Consider the following 21548-nt stretch of genomic DNA (forward strand, 5'->3'; position numbering starts at 1 on the left):
ACCGAACCGGTTGGAACGGGGCGAGAAACCCACCCCTGGCCTAGATGCAAGCATGGAGATTACAAAATATTTGGTTTCAGCGTGGAAGAAAGGATATTCTTCCTCCCAAGGCTGCAACCTCTCCTGCAAATGTTTTTTTTTCCTCCACCACCTCCTTAATTAAACTACGATGTTAATTGTTCTGCATTTCCAAGTCCAAATCTATTACTTTCTTGTATGGTACTAATATCAAGCGCATATTTTGTTTTTCATTTTAGGTTAAGTTTTTACCTGTTGCTTCAGGTGCATCTCTTAAGAAATCAACAAAGAAAGCTTCCTTGTTGAGAGCCACCAGGACTGCCTTATCACTACCAAGTTCCCCTTCAATGAGCTTTGCCAGTGCCAGATCAAACCACTCCACGTCCTCCAGAGTTGTGAAACGATCGGCGATCACACGCTTACATTCATGCTTCCATAGCTTAATGAGCACCTGTTCAGAGGGAGAAGAGAAAAACAACTGTGTGTAACTTCACCACCATTGGCATTTGCAACATCCAAAATAGATGGTTCTCATGCATATTTATTTTGAAGAGGGTGCTGCATGTGATTGTTTTGTTACTGAAAGAATGCTGCCCATGTTCATTATTCATTCATTATTAAATATGGGAAAGAACCTCGGCTACATTATTTAGGACAGTAAACTCCACATTTAAAAATGTTTTAAATATATATCTGATAGAGCCACAAGTCTTGCATCTAACCATCTTTTTGTATTTGCCTCTGTATGTGTATATTTTTTCAGTTAAGAACTGGGGAAGGAAAAGAGGACAAGGGACTCCAGAATTTCTTTTTAATTGATTTCCATTTGTTTTCCCCTTTAAAAAGTGTGTTTATGTGATATATCCTAACTACCTGCTTTGAGGCTGAGCAAGGGCAATTCAGAATTAAGTTAGAAACGATATCCACGGCTCACTAATGATCTAGCAAGTGTCTTTATGCAGCATGTTAAGCATAGTCTTGTAGCTTGGTGAATTGTGCAAACCCAGCTCACTTCCTTAGTTTACAATTCAAGTTTCAAGTTTATTAGAATTTATATGCCGCCCACTCCCATGGGGACTCTGGGCGGCTCACAACAGACAAGAAACAATTAGAATTTTAAAAAATAGAAATAAAAAATAAAAAATACAGTGTTAAAATTCACATCACCCATTCCATCTAAGCGGGGCTGGATATCAATCAACAGCCCCAGGCCTGCCAGAACAGCCAGATCTTAACGGCTTTACGGAAGGCCGGGAGAGTGGTAAGGGTCTGGATCTCTGCAGGTAGGTCGGCGCAGCAACAGAGAAGGCCCTCGCCCAGGGAGTCGCCAGCTGGCATTGTCCGGTTGACGGCACCTGGAGGAGGCCCAACCTGTGTGATCTTGTTGGTTGTTGGGAGGTAAGTGGCAGGAGGCCGTCTCTCAGGTAGCCAGGTTCTAAACCATGAAGGGCTTTAAAAGTAACGACTAGCACCTTGAAGCGCGTCCGGAGACCAATAGGAAGCCAGTGCAGCTCGCGGAGGATAGGTGTAATATGGGTGTATCTAGATACACCCCATATCGCTCGCGTGGCTGCATTCTGGACCAGCCGTAGTCTTTGAACACTCTTCAGGGGCAGCAATTCAATGTACTGTATGAATCCATTAACTGAAGTTAATTCCAGAGTCAATGTAAACAGATGAGAACAGGGAGCATGATCTTAGTGGTATAAAAATTCAACACATTCACCTTTCTTTCCTTTCGAAAATCACTTATAGATTGACTTTTGCAAAAAGAAAATGTTGACAGTGTGCTTCCTTGCATTTCAATTTAGTTTTGTTGCTCTTCCCTGCTGTGGTGAACTTCCACAAACACCGGTGTGAATATCTAAAAGGAGACCACTGTTCAAGCTCCTCTCTGGCACTAAATGCAGTACCATTACATTTGCTCTGGGCATCTCTAGTCTGAAATAAGGAAATAACTTCCCTAAAAGTGGTTGGCATACTTTCTATGTGTAAAAGCTTTCCACAAGTAGTCCTCAGTTAATAACAATTACTATGTCCATCAGAAATCTGAATATATGATGTATACTGTTTCTTTTTAATTTCTCTGTAAAAATAGGACGAATACATTGACATATAGTAGAAATACACCAAGGGGAGGAGAGGGATAGAAGAAAGAGGGGTAGAGAGGGCAGGAGGGAGGATGGGAAGGAGGGTGAGAAGGAAGGGAGGGAGTGGACTGGGAGAGAGGAGTGGTAGAGGGGGAGGGGAAGTAGGGTAGAGGGGAATGATGGAGGGGAAGATAGAAAGTTGGAGGGGGGTGGAAGAAAGAGGTGTATGGAGAGTGGAAGAGGTATATTGGGTTTCTATTTTTTGGGGTATTGTTGACAAGAGGAATTGCTGCGATTATTGTTTAATGTTGTATGGCCCCGGCTATGCACAGTATATATGTGACTGTATGAAAATGAAAAATGGAAAATAAAAACATTTTAATACAAAAAAGAAAGAAATCTGAATATGCCACCCTTCAGCCTGAACCAAATTATGTGACTCTTCTTGCAGGTGAAGATGAGTCACAAAGGGAGGACTAAAGTGGCAGGCTGAACCGAAGTAGGCCTCAAGCCTGAACCAAACTAGGGTTTCATGATATTAAGCTTTAACTGTTCATATATAAATTGCAAGGTTTGCTTTTAGGACATGGTGCGGTTAGACACGAGTTATTAGTCAGCAAGAAAGGAAGTCTGCACATGAAATATGCTGAAGTGAAGGATCTATTTTAGCCCATCTGCTTGCTTGGCCATTAAGTTGTTTAGTTGACATATATTGTTAGTTCCTCAAAATACGAGCTATGCATGTCCGTTGGCTGACCCATGTATTATGACATCCTGTAGACATAATATTGCTGTAACTCAAGGGCAAATCTTGAGGGGTGTTTCCAAAACTAACAAATGGCTTTGGCTGGAAGTGATAAACTATATAAGGAAGTTCCTGAAACTCACTTGGGATTCAGGCCATTTATTCTTTGCTTTGAACCTGCGCAAATAAACTTTCCCTTCTCTAAAGAGCTGGCTTTTGTGTCTCGTCATTTCCTACAACACTTGGATAAGGATCTGTTAGAAAAACCCAGACTAAGGTAGAAGGCAAACAACAACAAAAATAATTTTAGAAGCAGGACATAGCAATTGATTTCCAAACGTTGCCCCAAGATACTATGAAATAATGAGATTGTACCTTTTTAAAAATATAATTTAGTCTATGAACTAAAAAAAACCCATACATTAATAAAAGAACTAAGTAAATATATTAAATCAGCCTATGATACTAGTTTGCCCCATTTTCTTCCTAGAGAATAGTATTTAAACTTTCTGTCAATTGCTTTTTCATAGCTCATCTTCATTTAGTTTCAATTCCATAAATATCTAGGCTTGGTCCAACAGTGATGAGATTCTGACTAATAATCTAATTTTCTGGTATCCCGACTTTTCACCAAGTATGGCTGGCATCTTCAGAGGCAAAGTGATCTATTCCACAGGCTGCGATCTGGAACTTCTATTTGTAAGCAAACTATTCTCTAATTGAACCAAGTCACTAGAATTCTAGAAAGCCAGTTCCGATTGGCTCTCCCCAGGTGAATTTTTAATTGGTCTGATTTGAAGAAGTGCCAATAAAGCTAATCTTTAATGGTCTGTCTTTGAAACGTGCTATAGGTAGTCCTCAAATTATAACCGCAATTGGGTCCAGAATTTCCATTACTGAGTGATGTAGTCCCAATTACCGCCATTAACCAAATCCCATGGTGTGGGGACGTTTGCTTTTCTCAGTAGCTGGCAAACAATGCTGAGAAATACAACTGTCAGCACAATGATCCTTCCTTAATAAGTATGAAGCCCAAGGGATGCAACTCAGCACAATGATCATTAATCTGATCCTTCCTTAATAAGTGTGGGACATGAGATTTGGCACATAGGCATATTACATCACTTGCAACAGGAAACCATGAGCTGTTCATTAACTGTCCACATTGTTAACCATAGTTTAGCTAATCCAATCAGTACAAACGTCCTTTGATCAATGAATCAGTTTCTGCCACGTAAACTGTTTTATGACAATAAAAAGGGAGCTCTCACAAGCTGTTGGGGGGGGCCTTCCCATTAAGTTTCTTCCTGCCTGTGAGTGATTTCTTCATCACAACAACACCATGGTTGTTAGGCAGGCAAAGATGTGGTGTTGGGTTGAGAAGGGTACATGGGGGTTCAAGGGAATGCACGGTGACTGACAGTGCAGCACAAGTGCAGAGACACTAGGGGAGGATGGATGCGTGAGAGAGAGACTTATCCCAGTGACCTGCAATTTCCTTTGCAGCACCAAAGGCTACAAATGGTGATCATGTGACTGTAAGATGCTGCAACTGGTCACAAGTGTGAATCAATTGACAATCTCCCAGATCGCAAGCACAAGACAACAGGAGTGCTGTGAAGGTCAGAACTCTGAGGATCGGTCATAGACACTATTTGTTCATCACCGTTGCGCCTTTGAACAGTTGCTGAGCGAATGGTCGTAAGCCTAAGACTAATTGTACTACTTATTCATTCAGGTAAGACTGCTGAAGATTCTTTATAATGTTGATTAATTTAAGGCGTGTTGTATCTTGATGTGACGTAGAGCCAAACAGAAACGGGCTATATTGAATTCTAGTGACGTGGTGGTGCATCAGTGGTGGGATTCAGCCGGTTCGCACCTATTCGGGAGAACCAGTTGGTAACTTTCTAAGCAGTTCGGAGAACTGGTTGTTGGAAGAAATTTTTTGTTTTTTTCCCACTTTACATGGCTAATCCTGTAAGGAAGGCAGGAAGGAAACATTCTGGTGTTGTTTCTAGCCTAATCTTTATTTTCTTACAGAAACTGCCTCTCCAGTTAACCCTTATTATCATTGTAACAACTAAGGCGAAGTGCCCATCAACCTGAGTGACATTGAATTGGCCATGCCCACATGATCACATGACCACCGAGCTCCGCCTACCTAGCCGGTCATTAGGGCAGAGAACTGGTTGGTAAATTATTTGAATCCCACCACTGTGGTTCATGTATCTGCACTAATACATTTAGACAGTGTTTGCAATTAAAGTATAATAGTATTTACTACTTATGGGGCTATCTATAATTCTGTTCCTGCAGCTCTTACAGTATAATGTATATAATCAAATATAAAAATGCATCCAATATAAAAAAAATGTGAATTTAATATATAAGAATGACATATATATTACTTACATTGGAATCATTGATTACTTCTGAAATCGTATTAAGCATTCCTTGCCAGATCCTGGAAAGATCCCGGAGATTAAACACATAATGGAATTTGGCTGGAGTTGGCAACATTTTGATCTTGGTCATTTGCCACAACCGCCGGGTCAATGGGACCAACTTAGCAACTGTTGCTCTCACGTCTTCCAAAAAGCCTCTTTGGCTACAATAATGCCCTGTGCCAATCACACCTGGAGAATTCAAGTTAGACACACTAAGAAATCCATCCATTTTCACATCTGACCTATACCGCTGTGAACAACATCATCCAATCACATTAAGATTTGTTAACTGAGTGCAGCGTAGAAACATTTTAAGTAAAATTAATAAATACAGAAGATATTTATTAATTAAAACAGAATATTATGATACCCAGTGAATGAATGCACTTTATAAAAAAATGCCTGAAAAACATAATTTGCTCAAGCACACAATAGCAATAGCAGTTAGACTTATATACCGCTTCATAGGGCTTTCAGCCCTCTCTAAGCGGTTTACAGAGTCAGCATATTGCCCCCAACAACAATCCAAATCCTCATTTTACCCACCTCGGAAGGATGGAAGTCTGAGTCAACCTTGAGCCGGTGAGATTTGAACAGCCAAACTACAGAACTGCAGTCAGCTGAAGTAGCCTGCAGTGCTGCATTTAACCACGGTGCCACCTCGGCTCTTTTTAACAAGCCAACACTGAGGTTAGGCATGACATAGAGCCATGATGGCGAACCTATAATTCGCATGCCACAGTTGCCACACGGAGCCCTCTATGCGGGCATGCAAGTCGTTGCACCAGCCCCACCGTGCATGCACACGCCTTCCAACAGCCAGCTAATTTTCGGGTCTTTGCCGCACATGCATGGGGAGCAGGGGGCATGCGGAAGATGCACGCGCATGCATCGGGGTCATGCACAGGAGGTCACGTGCTTGCATGGGGGAAGCCCAGGGGTTGCAGCACCGCCCTGCGGCCCATTTTTCCCCAGGAGGCTGCAGGAGGGCCAGCTAGGCTCAAAACGAGGTCCGGAGGACGGGGGTCACACGCACATGGTCAGGTGTCATGCGGGGGTGTGCATGCATGTGCAGGGGGGTGGGGCACACACGGGGGATTGCACACTTATTGCATTATGGGTGTGGGCATGCACGCGCATGCTGTTGTGGTTACCCATCACTGGCATAGAGGGATTAAAAGGGGGAAAAAACCCACTGAACTTCCTCATCAAATCTCAACCAATGTAAATTGTTAAAAATAGAATATCCCAGGAAATCTATTTTAATATACATTTCCCAAATCATGGCTCTCCCATATAAACTCATTCCTTTAGTTTAACGGAGCTAACGTTTTTCGTTCACGCTTTATGTTTCTGTGGTTTTGTGGGGTTTTTTCCTCTCTCTCTCTTGTTTTGAAAATAATGACAGACATTAGCAACGTAATACTAATGCTGCAATTCTAATGCATCTGCTCACACACAGTCGAAGGTATTATTTACATCTCCCCTCAAATGTTTCCCTTTCTTAGCTTTTCAAAGCAAAACAAACACACTAAGTGCTACCTAATGAGCAACAAGACTAAATAACCAGCCCGTTATTTTTTTTTTTACCAAAAATCTTGTCAATGGATGGGTTAGAAGGCAAGGTGCAATTAAACACAGAAAACTGTCTCTTCAGTCTCTGAGGGATGTCATTTCGTCCACCACCAGGGTGTATCATGGCAGCCAAAAACTGGATGTCGACAATGTTGGTGAACTCTCCAGGCTTCTCCAAATTATAAAACCCATTTTGCTCCGTCAGTTGCCTAACAATCTCATTAGTGACCTGCAAGAAAGGTTTCATGATTAGGAACAACTCTTTTTGCAACACAGCGGATTATATGCATAAAACAACAGAATGGATTTTAGGTTCCACCACAAAATCACGTTCGACTAAACCGCGCTCGACGAAACCACGTAGCTGACGTCATCAACAGGGCGACAACAGCACGGAGACAGAAGCACACTGTAAACGCTAAACCTAAAATTAACCCCTAAACCTAACCCCCCCTAAACCTAATCCTAAACCTAACCTTAAACCTAACCCTTAACCTAATCCTAACCCTAAACCTAACCCTTAACCTAACCCTAAACCTTATCCTAACCCTTAACCTAACCCTAAACCTAACCCTAAACCTAACCCTTAACCTAATCCTAAACCTAACCCTAAACCTAACCCTTAACCTAATCCTAAACCTAAACCTAACCCTAGACCTAACTCTAAACCTAACCCTTACCTTAAGTCGAATCGGCTTGCTTTCAAAGCACTATTTAAAGCGCCCTTCTTTCTCCGCGCTGGCTGTTGTCACCCTGTTGATGACGTCAGTGACGCGGTTTAATCAGGTGCGGCTTAGTCGAGCACGGTTTTGACAGGTCACGGGATTTTAATGTCTCTTCTTTCCACCATAAACTTTCTAATTGATAATCCTATAGTTTTCCCAGTGAGTTCTTTAATCTCTATGTCTAGACCCAACTGGGCATTTTCTTTGTGTCTTCCATCCTTTAAGAAGAACAGGCTGATGTAACCATACCCCAGTTCCAGCAGAGATATAACAGATGCAGCTCTTATCATTTCTAATCCCGATTCGAAAGGTCCTGACCAGAAATTAAAGGCAAGAACATCCAGTCCTGCTTTCACAAAGCCATTTTCATTTTCATGTAACTCTCTCCTTTCCACTTGTAAAAATGATGAAGGAACCCAAAAGAACATTTGTTTGTGTGGATTTATCATTTTCTACCAAATTAAAAATCAAAATTGATCTGTTTGTTGCCACTACCTCTTCTCATGATTGGTTGTGATTTTAATATTGCATTGTTTTTCAGCATAGGCTGGAAAATAATTTTAGTTTCACAGGCCCTTGAAAAGTTTTTGGGGGATCCTAGGACTATACTTTAAGAAACACTACGCTAGATGAAGGGTAAAGTTGATGGATTTCCTGGTTTTTGACTAACCTCTCTACTGCTGAAACCAGTCAATCAGTCAGTCAGTCATTGGATTTGTATGCTACCTAATCTATTCCCACTCACAATGACAAAATGATATAATTAAAATAATAACCCCACCCTTCTTTATTTTGCATATTGAAAAAGGCCCTTCAACCACTAAAGGCTCCATGGAATAATGTGTTTTTTTATTACCATCTTGAAGATCATCTTGGTTGGGGCCCAATTTGGAATAGTCAACAACTTTTCCTGAGATGAATATATTAGATGAATCAAGGAAGTTGGGTTATAAAACCCTTTTTTTCAATTTGGTTTTCACCTATTACAAAATACAATCCATTTTGACCAGACACTATATATCCATTTGGGTTTTAAATGGAGTGCTATTTAATGCAGCACACATCCCACTTGTACCATTCCTGGATAACTCTACATCTTCATAAATATCTATTATTGCCCCCGTTAGACAACACAGTCAATGATCCTGCTGTAACAGTGAGGATTTGAGGGATGCAATTTCTCAATGGCATGACTCCCGTCTCATCAAATATTTTTTTGGCTATCTCCATCTCTGTAGCTGGTAAATTGCTGTAATGCCACAACAGTTTCATATTAATCTTCTAAGATTGAACAGAAAGGTGATTTTGATGCGTACCCTCACATGGTTTTTTTAAATTATTATTTCAAATTTGCCACGTAAAACTTCAAAATGAGGAGGGGTAGTAAGAATAGGAGAGAGGGTAAGAAGGAGAAGAGAGGAGAAGTGAGGGAGAGGGAGGGGAAGAACAAAAGAGGAAGGAGAGGACAGAAGAAGAAGGCAGAGAAGGGAGGTTGGGAAGAAAGAAGGAGTAGGGTTTGATTTGATTGATTGATTTGATTTATTTGGCTTGTATGCCGCCCTATTCCCGGAAGACTCAGGGCGGCTAACAATAAAAAAGGGAAGGGGGTACACAAAATAGAAATAGAAAACAACAATTTAAAAATTTAACAACAGTCGTAACATCGGATGGGGCTGGATAACTCAACAGCCCCAGGCCTGCCGGAACAGCCAGGTCTTAATTGCTTTGCGGAAGGCCGGAAGGGTAGTAAGGGTCCGGATCTCAACGGGGAGATCGTTCCATAGGGCCGGAGCAGCCACAGAGAAGGCCCTCCCCCAAAATGGTTGCAAAATAAGATGCATATACAGGGTGGCAAGAAAATGACCCCCAATTGTGCTTTTTATATTCTTAAACTGACTGTGATAAATGCTAGAAGTCAACAGATAAATGTTAATAGTACTTATAAGAATGTATATTTGTGAATGTATATGGAAAGAAAAAATAAAACTTTTCACAGAAAAAAAAACTTCAAAATGAAGAAAGGATAAGAGCAGGGGACTGGCTGGGTATCTATTTATGCTCTTCATTATTGGTCAGATAGAGGCAATGCTGATTAGTTATAAAAAGATGCAATCAAGCGTGAATCTTTCTGAACTTATTCTGAGGGTTTGCAAGTGAAGGATAGGTGTAGACGTACTGAATAACCATGCCTATAAAAGCGTGACCTGACAAATGCGTGCTAGACAAATGCACGCCGACAAAACCGCGCCGACAAAACCGCGCCGACAAAACCGCGCCGACAAAACCACGATGTCAAAATCACGCCCACAAAAGCGCGCCGACAAAACTGTGCCGACAAAAGCGCGATTATGATTAGGGTTAGGGTTATAATGTTGTTTTTGCGTCCCACTATGTTGTTTGTTGATGGCGCGCTTTTGTCGGTGCGCATTTGTCGGCGCGCTTTTGTGGGCGTGCTTTTGACGTCGCGGTTTGGTGGCGCGGTTTTGTCGACGCGCTTTTGTCTAGCGTGCATTTGTCGGTGAACCCTATAAAAGCCCATGAGTAGGTAGTCTATTATCCCAAAGCTAGAAACACAAGTCCCAGTGAAAAACTTCGTGATTCCTCTTAAGCCTTAGCAGACTACCCAAATTAATCCGAGACATTTGCCATTCAGAATAAAATCAGAAATTATTATCCGCTGACCTATAAGGAATTATTTAATTGTTCTCCAATATTAACAAATCCGAGCAAAATGGTAATCTTGATCTTCTAAACTACTTCTCAAAGTCAAAATGTTTCATTGTAAAGAATTGATGCAAGTATCTGACCTGATCTCCCCATTCATTGATTATAGGCATATTCACATCATCTATGAAAACCGTCATTTTCTTTCCTGCTGGAGGACCGTACGTTGTGCCCATGCGCTTGTCCACATAGCTTTCTATTGTGCGCTGCAAGAAACACATGAGTTTATAAATAACTTACTCGAAGCATCTTTTCATAACCGCTAACGGAAAGGTTGTGTGTCCTGCAAACTGTTTGCTTGGAGCTAAAGAACTTCCAGCGACTATAAGAAGAAATGCAATATACAGTTAAAAATCCTTAAGTCAGTGAGTCCTTCTGTATTAAGACTCCAATAAAAAATATTCCTGGCCAATTCAGATATTAAAAGATATTAAAAGTCATTCCTGTTTCAAAGGGTTGAACAGAACAGGACCCCCCCCCCAAAAAAGTGAGGGGAACGAGCCATTAGCTGCTCTGAAAGAAGACACAACACAAAATCTATTTTGCCAAAAAAATTGTAGTGATAAATGATTCTCAAGTGGCACACAAACATCAAGGGATACTAACTTATACTACATACTGTCCTCTTCTGGTGACTTTGGCAGAGTGGTTATTGAGGTCAAGATATTTGCTTAGAAAACAAATCATCCCATTTAAATCAATATGAAAAACATCTTGCAAAGGTCTATGCTATTCCATCCCAGGCATGATAGTGCTACCTTCGTGTATTATATCACTGCCCGAATGCTCAGTCAACACATCTAAGGCAGAATTAGTGGAATTAAAATATAGAACTTCACTCTCAGGCTGCAATCCCAAAATCAGAGAGCCGAGGTGGCGCAGTGGTTAGGGTGCAGTACTGCAGGCCACTTCAGCTGACTGTGATCTGCAGTTCAGCGGTTCAAATCTCAACGTCTCAAGGTCGACTCAGCCTTCCATCCTTCCGAGGTGCGTGAAATGAGGACCCAGACTGTGGGGGCAAGTTGCTGACTCAATTTGCTAAAAAAAATATCTGTAAAACCGCTTAGAGAGGTCTGAAAGCCCTATGAAGCGGTATATAAGTCTAATAAATAAATAAATAAATAAATAAATAAATAAATAAATAAATAAATAAATAAATAAATAAATAAATAATTTGGGAGATATCTATTCCAACTCAATTCAATTCTATTTTACAATAGACATAGAGGTAGCCCTCGACTTACTAAAGTTCATTTAGTGACCATTCAAAGTTACAACAACATTGGAAAAAAGTGACTTATGACCATTTTTCATATTTACGACCTTTGTAGCATCCCCATAATCCTATGATCAAAATTCAGTTGCTTGGCAACTGTTTCATATGTTGCGGTGTCCCAAGGATATATGATCACCTGTTGAAACCTTCTGACAAAGCCAAATCAATGGGGAAGCTGGATTCACTTAACAACCGTGTTACTTGGTTATCAACTGCAGTGATTCACTTAACAACTATGGCAAGAAAGGCCATAGAGTGGGGCAAAACTCATTTAACAAATGTCTCAGTTAACAACGGAAAATTTGGGCCCAATTGGGGTCATAAGTCAAAGTCTATATCTGTACATATAATTGTATTGCATGTGTATTTTTGGAGACAAAAGTATAAATAAAAATATAATTTTTGGAACTATTGCAATATGGATTTGGCCAAGGTATGACTTCTCAAAGGAGTCTATCTATTCTGAATATCTTTTATATAATGCACTTTATTATTTATTGCTCATATGATTTAAGAAGGTGAACGAGATTTTGTTTTGTTATATGTAACAATAAAGCTAATAAATTACCTGAGAAAATTAAAACCACGTACAAGGCTCAAAATATAGACATTAGATTAAATTTAGAAGATGAACAAGAAAGGAATGGTTTCTCCAAAAAATGACCAATTTATTATCAAAGTCAAAGAACCACCGGAAATAGCAAACCGTGAACATTTGAATCTCTACTACTTATTCAAACATTGAAATTGAAATTTAATGAATTTATATGCCGCCTAATCCCGAAGGACTCCGGGCGGCTTACAGGATACAATTCTTAAAAAAAAAAAAAATAGAAAAGAAGAAACAAATTTAAAAGAAACACATCATGCACTCAATGTAGGCGGGGCTGGACCTCATTCATGAGGTCAACAGCCCCAGGCATGCCGGGATAGCCAGGTTTTAGTGGCCTTTCGGAAGGCCGAGAGAGTGGGAAGGGTCCGGATCTATGGGGGTAGATCGTTCCATAGGGCCGGGGCAGCTACAGAGAAGGCCCTTCCCCGAGGAGTCACCAGCCGGCATTGTCCGGTCGACAGCACTCGGAGAAGGCCCATCCTGTGAGATCTTATTGGCCGTTGGGAGGTATGTGGCAGGAGACGGTCTCGCAGATATCCGGGTCGTAGGCCATGTAGGGCTTTAAAGGTGATATTTTTGATTGATTTTTATTCTGGTATATTTTCAATGAGTTACAAAGTCACCTCTGTTTCTGTAGGAAAGAAAATATGTATATATATGCTAAGTTTCACCTGAAACATGAAAGGAGTGGTTGCTGATGAAAAGTTAAGGCTCTTAGTCATGTGATTTTCAGGATTATATTTTGACATGTATCCTTTGATGATGACAGTCTTAGCAGTCCCTTGTTCACCAATTAGCAGAACAGCCTGAAGATGAAAAGTGAATTCAAATGATTGTAGGGATATGAGAGTAAAGGCTCAGATCTCAAAACTGTTTCAAATAATGAAGAAATACATCAGTTTTTGCAACAAGGTGTATCCACAATCAAAGTAAAATTAGTTCCACCAACAATATTAATATTGTAACACCAAAATAGGATTTGTGACATTAATAAACAAACAATTCGTTACTTTCTTCATGTGGGAAATGAAGGCTAGAATATTTACAGATTCTTACTGGTAGAACTGTTTTAATCTTGAAGTGAAGCAAGACCATCAGGACAGTCTCGGCTAAACTTTAAAAATTAAAGACAAATAATGCAAGCATCCCCATAGAATAATAGAATAATAATTCAGCAAAATTGCATTGAATGTGAACATTCAAATTGGTAGTGAGCTTCCAAGATTTCTTTATGGCTGTAGACATTTGATCCTTACCTGGTTCATAAGGACAATTAACAGTCTAATAGCAATTCCAGAAGCATTTTAAAATGAAGTCACTGTCTCATTAAAGCACTGCTAACATCTCAGTATGGAACAGGAGAGTATTTACCTTGCCTTGTTTTGCAATTGTATGAATAAGGAAATCAGTTCTCACGTTGTCAACATTTGGAACCAAAATAGACCCATATTCTGGAGTACTGTTAGTAGGATACACATATTCTTCAACACGTGTATTCCAGTGCATCCAATTACCTAGCCAGGGGGAAAAAAACTAGAAATTTGACAGCAATCTATCTGAACTTTAAGTTAAAGTAATTTTATGTCTTATTAGTTGTTCAAAATCAGAGGTGGGTTCCTACCAGTTCGCACCTATTTGGTAGAACCAGTTCGTCAAATCTACCGAACCGATTAGAAGAGGTTCCACCAGTGGACCCGGAAAGCGGGCCACACCTACAGAAGAGGTTCCAACATTTTTTGAAACCCACCACTGGTCCTTGGATATGATTATTCTACACTATCATGCTCCTATTTATAAAACTCAGTGCCTCTGTGTAAGGTAAGGATGACTACTGCGTTTGTGGTGCAATCAGAACATTGTGTGTGTTGAAGTTGTTTTAACGCAAACCAAAGATGCCTTTTAAAAAACAAGTTTACATCCTATTCTTATGCAGGCCAGTGCTGTGTGTGAGGTAATTTAAGGTGGTTCTGACAAGTGTCATCGGCATCTTCATATCCAGTCATGTGGGCGGCAAGCCACTCCCACCGGTCACATGGGTGGCAAGCCACTCCCACAAAGGAGGCCACACCCACAGAGTAGGTTCGAACATTTTTTGAAACCCAACACTGTTCAAAATGTAACCATTGGAATGGGAACCAATGGAAATGCAACCAAGTTAAGTCGGCCTTCTACAGGAGGAGGCAGGAGAACGATGTGCCTCATTTACGTCAGGAATTTTTCAGTTTTCAACCCTTGCTTAACTCTGCTTGAGTGATCATAAAAAGTCAGACTAGATAATGCACGTCGTTCTCCTGCCGTCTCCTGTAGAGGGCACTATTTTAGAGGCTTTTTTAAACAGTTAAGCACTAAGCAGAGTCATCCATGGTGATTCTGGCAGCAACTAGCTCAGCCTTTTTCCTTTTACATTTTTTTTTTCTTTTTATGATGACAGTGGTGAGGCTCTGCCTCCCCTGACTGCACATCCCTGCATCTTGTAGCACAAGTTGCACAGCATATTCATTTGCCTCTCTGCCAAAGCAACATTTAATGAACGTTGCTTATTAAATCTGGTCTTTCCTATCACAGCTGATTGCAGCGGGAGCACGTTTTTGCCACTTTAGCGTGTATTTAAATAATTCCTTTCTCTCTCGTGTAAAACAAACCAAAACAGCAGTCCTTGACCCCTTAGGACTCGCAGAAAACAGCAACTCTATTTAGATGTTTGCTGGACGCTCGTCTGTGTTCCAATCCGAAGCAGCAGGACAAAGCAACAGGAAGGCCTATTCATTCTTTCTTATTACTTTCTGAGAAGTTATCACTGCCATCACTGTCAGAATCCTGGATTTCTGGATATATATTTATTTTCCACCAAGCCAGTGAAGTTCAGCTGTAGAAAATGAGTTTATTAAAAACAAAAGCCCCTAGGAAATATAGCCTTGCCGTTTACCCAACAGTAGGTCAAAGATGCTTTGTATCTCAGCAATTTAGAACTAACTTAGCAAAACATAGGGCAAATGAAATAGAACTTAAAATGATTGACGCTGGCTTATGTGGAATTGCATAAGCTTTACACGTAGAGAGGAAGAGGGAGGCATTCACATTAACGTCCCCACAATCTCAGTCAACAGTCATCAGGTCTCAGCACAGAGGACTATTAACACTGGACAGCTGGAGAGATGGAGTGTGTAGACATTCTCCTTGTACCAGTTTTAGCTGTCATGTGTGTCACCTACAGTGGTGGGTTTCAAAAATTGTTGGAACCTACTCTGTGGGTGTGGCCTCCTTTGTGGGAGTGGCTTGCCACCCATGTGACCAGATGGGAGTGGCTTGCTGCCCATGTGACTGGATATGAAATTACGTTATGTACTTAGGTCGGTCCAAGTAGCTATTCAGAAACTCTGGCATTGAAGCATGCAAGTCTTAAAGCTCTCAAGTTACAAGATGCTCGCACCCCTAACCCTTTAGAAAAAAACTAGGGGTCTTCAAACCTGACAGCTTTAAGACTTGTGGACTTCAACTCCCAGAATTCCTCCTCCAGTCACGTTGGCTCAGGAACTCTGGCAATGAAGCATGCAAGTCTTAAAGCTGCCAAGTTACAAGATCCTTGCACCCCTAACCCTTTAGCAGTGGTGGGTTTCAAAAAATTTTGGAACCTCTTCTGTAGGTGTGGCCTGCTTTCCGGGTCCACTGGTGGAACCTCTTCTAACCGGTTCGGTAGATTTGATGAACCGGTTCTACCGAATAGGTACGAACTGGTAGGAACCCACCTCTGGTCTTCTATCAGCAGAAGGTTATGAAGAGGATAGGAAACAGCAATTACATAATCTCTACTGCTCCTTTCATAAGCTTCTGTGCGTTTGGAGCAGTGGTGGGATTCAAACATTTTTACTACCGGTTTTGTGGGTATGGCTTGGTGGGCATGGCAGGGGAAGGATACTGTAAAATCTCCATTCCTTCCCCACTCCAGGGGAAAAATACTGCAAAATCCCCTTTCCCTCCCAATCAGCTGGGACTTGGGAGGCAGAGAATAGATGGGGGTGGGGCCAGCCAGAGGTGGTATTTGCCGGTTCTCCGAACTACTCAAAATTTCCGCTACCGGTTCTCTAGAACTGGTCAGAATCTGCTGAATCCCACCTCTGGTTTGGAGTAACTGAAGGTAGATGTACAGTAGATGTTTTAAATGCTGAAGCTTCTCTACTTTAAGAAATGAAATCATTATTGAATAAACTGCAGTGGAAGATCTCAAATTATGAGGTGTGATCTAGCTGCATTATATAATCTAGACCTTTTTTTGACAATAAGCCATAGCAACTTTTTGAGAGTTCACAAACCATCATTGGTAACATAGTAATCGAACATCGTGTCTTCACTTCCTTCTGGAATATTAGGAAGATCAAGGTTTATAGTTTCATGACTACGAAGCCAGTGCTCCAACTTCCAACGGTCTTCCAATTCCAGCAATGCTCCGACACTCCACATCAGGGAGAATATGTACAATCTTTCCAGGTATTCTGCAGTGATTTCCACCCCTTGGTCCTAAGTAAAGAAACACGAGGATTTCAATCACTGAGTTATTCTGAATTCAGAAACATTTAGAAAACATACTTTTTCAAGGATTGGACAGTTGGTATATTTTTCTAAGTAGCAGATAACATTCAGTGAAGAGAAGACTGAACCACACTACACCCTAATATGAATGCCGTTGTCAAGCGTGACCCGACAAATGCGTGCATGACAAAAGCGCGCGGATAAAACTGCAGCGCTAAAACCACGATGTCATCAACGCGCCGACAACAGCACGCTGACAGAAGCGCGATTTAAGTTAAGGTAAGGGTTAGGTTTAGGTTTAGGTTTTGGTTTAGGTTTAGGGTTAGGTTTAGGGTTAGGTTTAGAGTTAGGTTTAGGGTTAGGGTTACAGCACGCTTCTGTCGGCGCGCTGTTGTCGGCGCGCTTCAGCGCTCTTTCGTCGCCGCGCTTTAGAACTCATGGTTTTGTCACCGCGGTTTAGTCAGGCGCGCTTTTGTCATTCGCCCTTTTGTGGGTGAACCGTTGTCAAGATTCAACATGTAAGATACAGTAGATATCAGAAGCTTAAAAAATACATTAATAACATCTGCTTGTGTAGAGGCAATATGTTATTCGTATTTTGTAACTTAAGAGCATAATGTATATCAATTGATTCAGCCAATGTAAGATGAGGCTAATTTTAAGTTTTATTAGCTTTTTTATTCTTTTAAAATTCAATTGTACGGAGAAATCTTTAATTGCAAAATAAAAACTTTAAAGTGAAACTTTCTTTGGATTTTACACATTAATACCATGCCTTTTTGACACCACTTTAATCTCAAACATCTTTCTAGAAAAACTTTATTGCTGGGGGGGGGGGGAAACAGATTACATGGTTAATGATTTATAGTTTCACATGAGATCAGGCACTAGAAAAGAATGCATAAAATGTAATATTTCTGATGGACAACAAGTAAGAAATTGTTTGGTAGAAGAAGTAATAGGATGTGGTGCACCAAATATGAGAAGCAGCACAGCTGTATCATAGTCTAAAGGCACCTTTTCTGAAAGCTCCAACCAGGATTTCCTATATTATGGTCTCCTTGCAATAAGGACATCATTAATTTTTGTAAATTATAAATGCTATTCTATTTCAGAGAGTTTTATCTGCCAACCATGGTAAGAAAGAACCATGATAAAACAAGATCCATTAACAGCAAGATCAAAGCTGATCAAATTCTTTTATTGGATCTGTGTTTTACTGAAATTTTGAAAATCAACTTAAATATTTTGTGCTTTATGCTATGCAGGATGCAGTGGTGGGTTGCCAATTTTTTTTACTACCAAGTCAGGCACATGCTCACGCGCATGCGCAGAAGCGTCCAGGCAGGTGGGCGGAGCCTCCCTCCGCTGCTACTAGCGGTTCGCCTGATCCAGGCCGAACCTGGAGCAACCCACCTCTGGCAGGATGCCAGAAAATATTTTTGCGATGTATTTTGATCAATCATACTGTCATAACTGATCACAATTATTTCAGGGGCCTGAAAACAGTACAAGCTGTCACAGTTTGGGAACTGTTATTTCTAATAAGATAAGATAAGATAAGATACTTTATTTGTATGCCGCCCTTTTCCCTGGGGGGACTCAGGGCGGCTCACAGTTCAGGGGGAGGAGAGGACAAACCAAGTTACATATAAGACAATACATCATTAAAAGCACAACATTCATACTATTCGGGACAGCCAGGTTTTAAGGGCTATGCGGAAGGTCTGGAGGGTGGTGAGGGTACGAATCTCCATGGGGAGTTCGTTCCATAGGGTCGGAGCTGCCACAGAGAAGGCTCTCCTCCGGGTAGTTGCCAGTTGACATTGACCGGCTGATGGAATTCGGAGGAGGCCTAATCTATGGGATCTTATTGGTCGAGTGGAGGTGATTGGCAGTAGGCGGTCTCTCAAGTACCCAGATCCAATACCATGAAGGGCTTTGTAGGTGACAACTAGCACCTTGAAGCTTATCCGGAGACCGATTGGAAGCCAGTGCAGCTCGCGGAGGATAGATGTAACGTGGGTGTATCGAGGTACACCCACAATCGCTCGCGCGGCCGCATTCTGGACTAGCTGAAGTCGCCAAATACTCTTCAAGGGCAGCCCCATGTAGAGCACATTGCAGTACTCCAGCCTAGAGGTCACAATACCATCTTAAAAACTACAATTAACTCCTTATGTATAGAAAAGATTCATTATATGAGATAATTATATGGGTTTGGAAGAATAGTATGTAAAGGCAAGCAATTATAATTAGCTCAGCAAAACTTTCACCTTCAGACTTTCTTTTTAATAAGGAGATGCTGTAGTTGTAGTCTTGAAATAAAAATACCAAGTCATAGACGTAAATGAATTTACAATTACTTTCAACATCAATGTTCTTGGAAGATATTCCAATAATGTAATTATGCATGCAGTAATTCTTAAGTTACTCTTACAGTCCATGAAACTATTCCACAAGAGCATACTGTATGCTCATTATTCTGGAGAAAAACATAGATTTCAGACTTTTTCATAGAACTATGTGCTAATGCAATGCAGCAATAAATCATCATAATCATGAGCCCAATGACAGGCTTTAGGCTGATGAGAGCAAAGATAATTGATGAATGAAGTGTCATGAATTCCATCAGGCATTAGCACTGTATTAGCAAGATAAGGAGATTTCACCTGATAACTGATGATTTTGTAGATGCCTGCATCACCATGATTTCATGCTGAACAGAAGCATTTGCTGCCATACCAGAGGTGGGTTCCTATCAGTTCGCACCTATTGGGTAGAACCGGTTCGTCAAATCTACCGGACCGGTTAGAAGAGGTTCCACCAGTGAACCCGGAAAGCAGGCCACACCTACAGAAGAGGTTCCAAAAATTTTTAAACCCACCACTGCTAAAGGGTTAGGGGTGCAAGGATCTTGTAACTTGACAGCTTTAAGACTTGCATGCTTCAATGCCAGAGTTCCTGAGCCAACGTGACTGGAGGAGGAATTCTGGGAGTTGAAGTCCACAAGTCTTAAAGCTGTCAGGTTTGAAGACCCCTAGTTTTTTTTTCTAAAGGGTTAGGGGTGCAAGGATCTTGTAACTTGACAGCTTTAAGACTTGCATGCTTCAATGCCAGAGTTTCTGAATAGCTACTTGGACCGACCTAAGTACTAATTCATAATTTCATATCCGGTCACATGGGTGGCAAGCCACTCCCATCTGGTCACATGGGTGGCAAGCCACTCCCATCTGGTCACATGGGTAGCAAGCCACCCCCACAAAGGAGGCCACACCCACAGAGTAGGTTCGAACAATTTTGGAAACCCACCACTGTGCCATACCATCGTGAATGAAAACATTCTGATGCTATATTTATTCTAAAACTAATGGCACTTCTCCCCTCTTTAATCCCAAATTTGGCCAACAAATATAACTTCATTTTGTTATACATGCAGGTTGAATGTAATGAGATAACTGATTCAATAACAGGAATGAACTAAACGTATTATTTCATGTAATCCATTATATTGCTTTTAATATGCATTGCCACTGTCAGATCCGTGAATCTGCCATTCTTCAGGGGAAGACGGAGGCCCTATATTTCCTTTATACTTTATTCTCTTTCTTTCCTATATATTTAAGTATTTAAGTATTTAATAAATTTATAGGCCGCCCAATCCCGCAGGACTCCGGGCGGTGTACAGAAATACATTTCTAAAAAAAATAAAAATTTAAAAATAGAGAAAAACAGATTAAAAACCACGTCATGCACTCAATCTAATCGGGGCTGGACCTCAGTCATGAGGTCAACAGCCCCAGGACTGCCGGAATAGCCAGGTTTTGGTAGCCTTTCGGAAGGCCATGAGAGTGGGCAGGGTCCGGATCTCTGGGGGTAGTTCATTCCATAGGGTCGGAGCAGCTACAGAGAAGGCCCTCCCCCGGGGAGCCACCAGCTGACATTGTCTGGCTGACGGCACTTGGAGAAGGCCCACCCTGTGCGATCTTATCGGCCGTTGGGAGGTATGCGGCAGAAGGCGGTCTCGCAGATATCTGGGTGCTAGGCCATGTAGGGCTTTAAAGGTAATAACCAGCACCTTGAATCGCGTTAGGAGACCGATAGGAAGCCAGTGCAGCTCGCGGAGGATAGGTGTAACATGAGTGTATCTTGGTACACCCGATATCGCTCGCACGGCTGCATTCTGGACCAGTTGTAGTCTCCAAACACTTTTCAGGGGCAGCCCCATGAATATATCTTATACCACGTAATTAATTACTTTATAACTATTAGCCTGGCACCTAATAAGCCTGCCATTTTCCTACTTTTTGGGGAATGTGATGGGAGGGAGGGCCATGTGGATTGCATCGCTCAGGAAACAACTCTGAGAAAGTCTCCTTATTGCTTTCTCAGAGTGTCCGTTGCTATAACATCTTCACAACTGCGGATTGGCTGAATCCACATCGGACTGTTGGGAGGGGCTCTATTTTCCTTTATTCTTATTGTATTGCCTTAAGGACCCCAGATCCTGCTTTGTTTTGCCCTGCTATCACTCCTTTTTCAATGAAAAGTTCCTTTTGAAATGCTAAGTTTCAAGGGTCTTTACTTCCTTGATTACTGTTACTGTAACACGCTCTACATGGGGCTGCCCCTGAAGAGCATTCGAAGACTACAGCTGGTCCAGAACGCAGCCGCGCGAGCGATATGGGGTGTATCTAGATACACCCATATTGCACCTATCCTCCGCGAGCTGCACTGGCTTCCTATTGGTCTCCGGACATGCTTCAAGGTGCTAGTTGTTACTTTTAAAGCCCTTCATGGTTTAG

General features: G+C 41.4%; 1 protein-coding gene across 2 annotated transcripts in view; it reads right to left on the reverse strand.

Annotated features, from left to right (window-relative positions):
- Positions 1 to 21548, reverse strand: part of DNAH5 (dynein axonemal heavy chain 5) — a 202374-nt gene that overhangs the window by 78624 nt on the left and 102202 nt on the right. For both annotated transcript variants that reach the window (XM_087721975.1, XM_087721976.1), the window contains exons 45-51: positions 16527 to 16731; positions 13588 to 13730; positions 12888 to 13022; positions 10411 to 10533; positions 6894 to 7107; positions 5269 to 5492; positions 271 to 469 (exon numbers count right to left, since the gene is read on the reverse strand). In XM_087721975.1, the coding sequence (XP_087578101.1) occupies positions 271 to 469; positions 5269 to 5492; positions 6894 to 7107; positions 10411 to 10533; positions 12888 to 13022; positions 13588 to 13730; positions 16527 to 16731 (1243 nt within the window). The remainder of the gene's footprint in view (positions 1 to 270; positions 470 to 5268; positions 5493 to 6893; positions 7108 to 10410; positions 10534 to 12887; positions 13023 to 13587; positions 13731 to 16526; positions 16732 to 21548) is intronic.

The sequence above is a fragment of the Thamnophis sirtalis genome, unplaced genomic scaffold (genome assembly GCF_051295495.1).
Source record: "Thamnophis sirtalis isolate CommonGarterSnake01/CBP01778 unplaced genomic scaffold, rThaSir2_p1.2 scaffold_8, whole genome shotgun sequence".
NCBI lineage: Eukaryota > Metazoa > Chordata > Lepidosauria > Squamata > Natricidae > Thamnophis > Thamnophis sirtalis.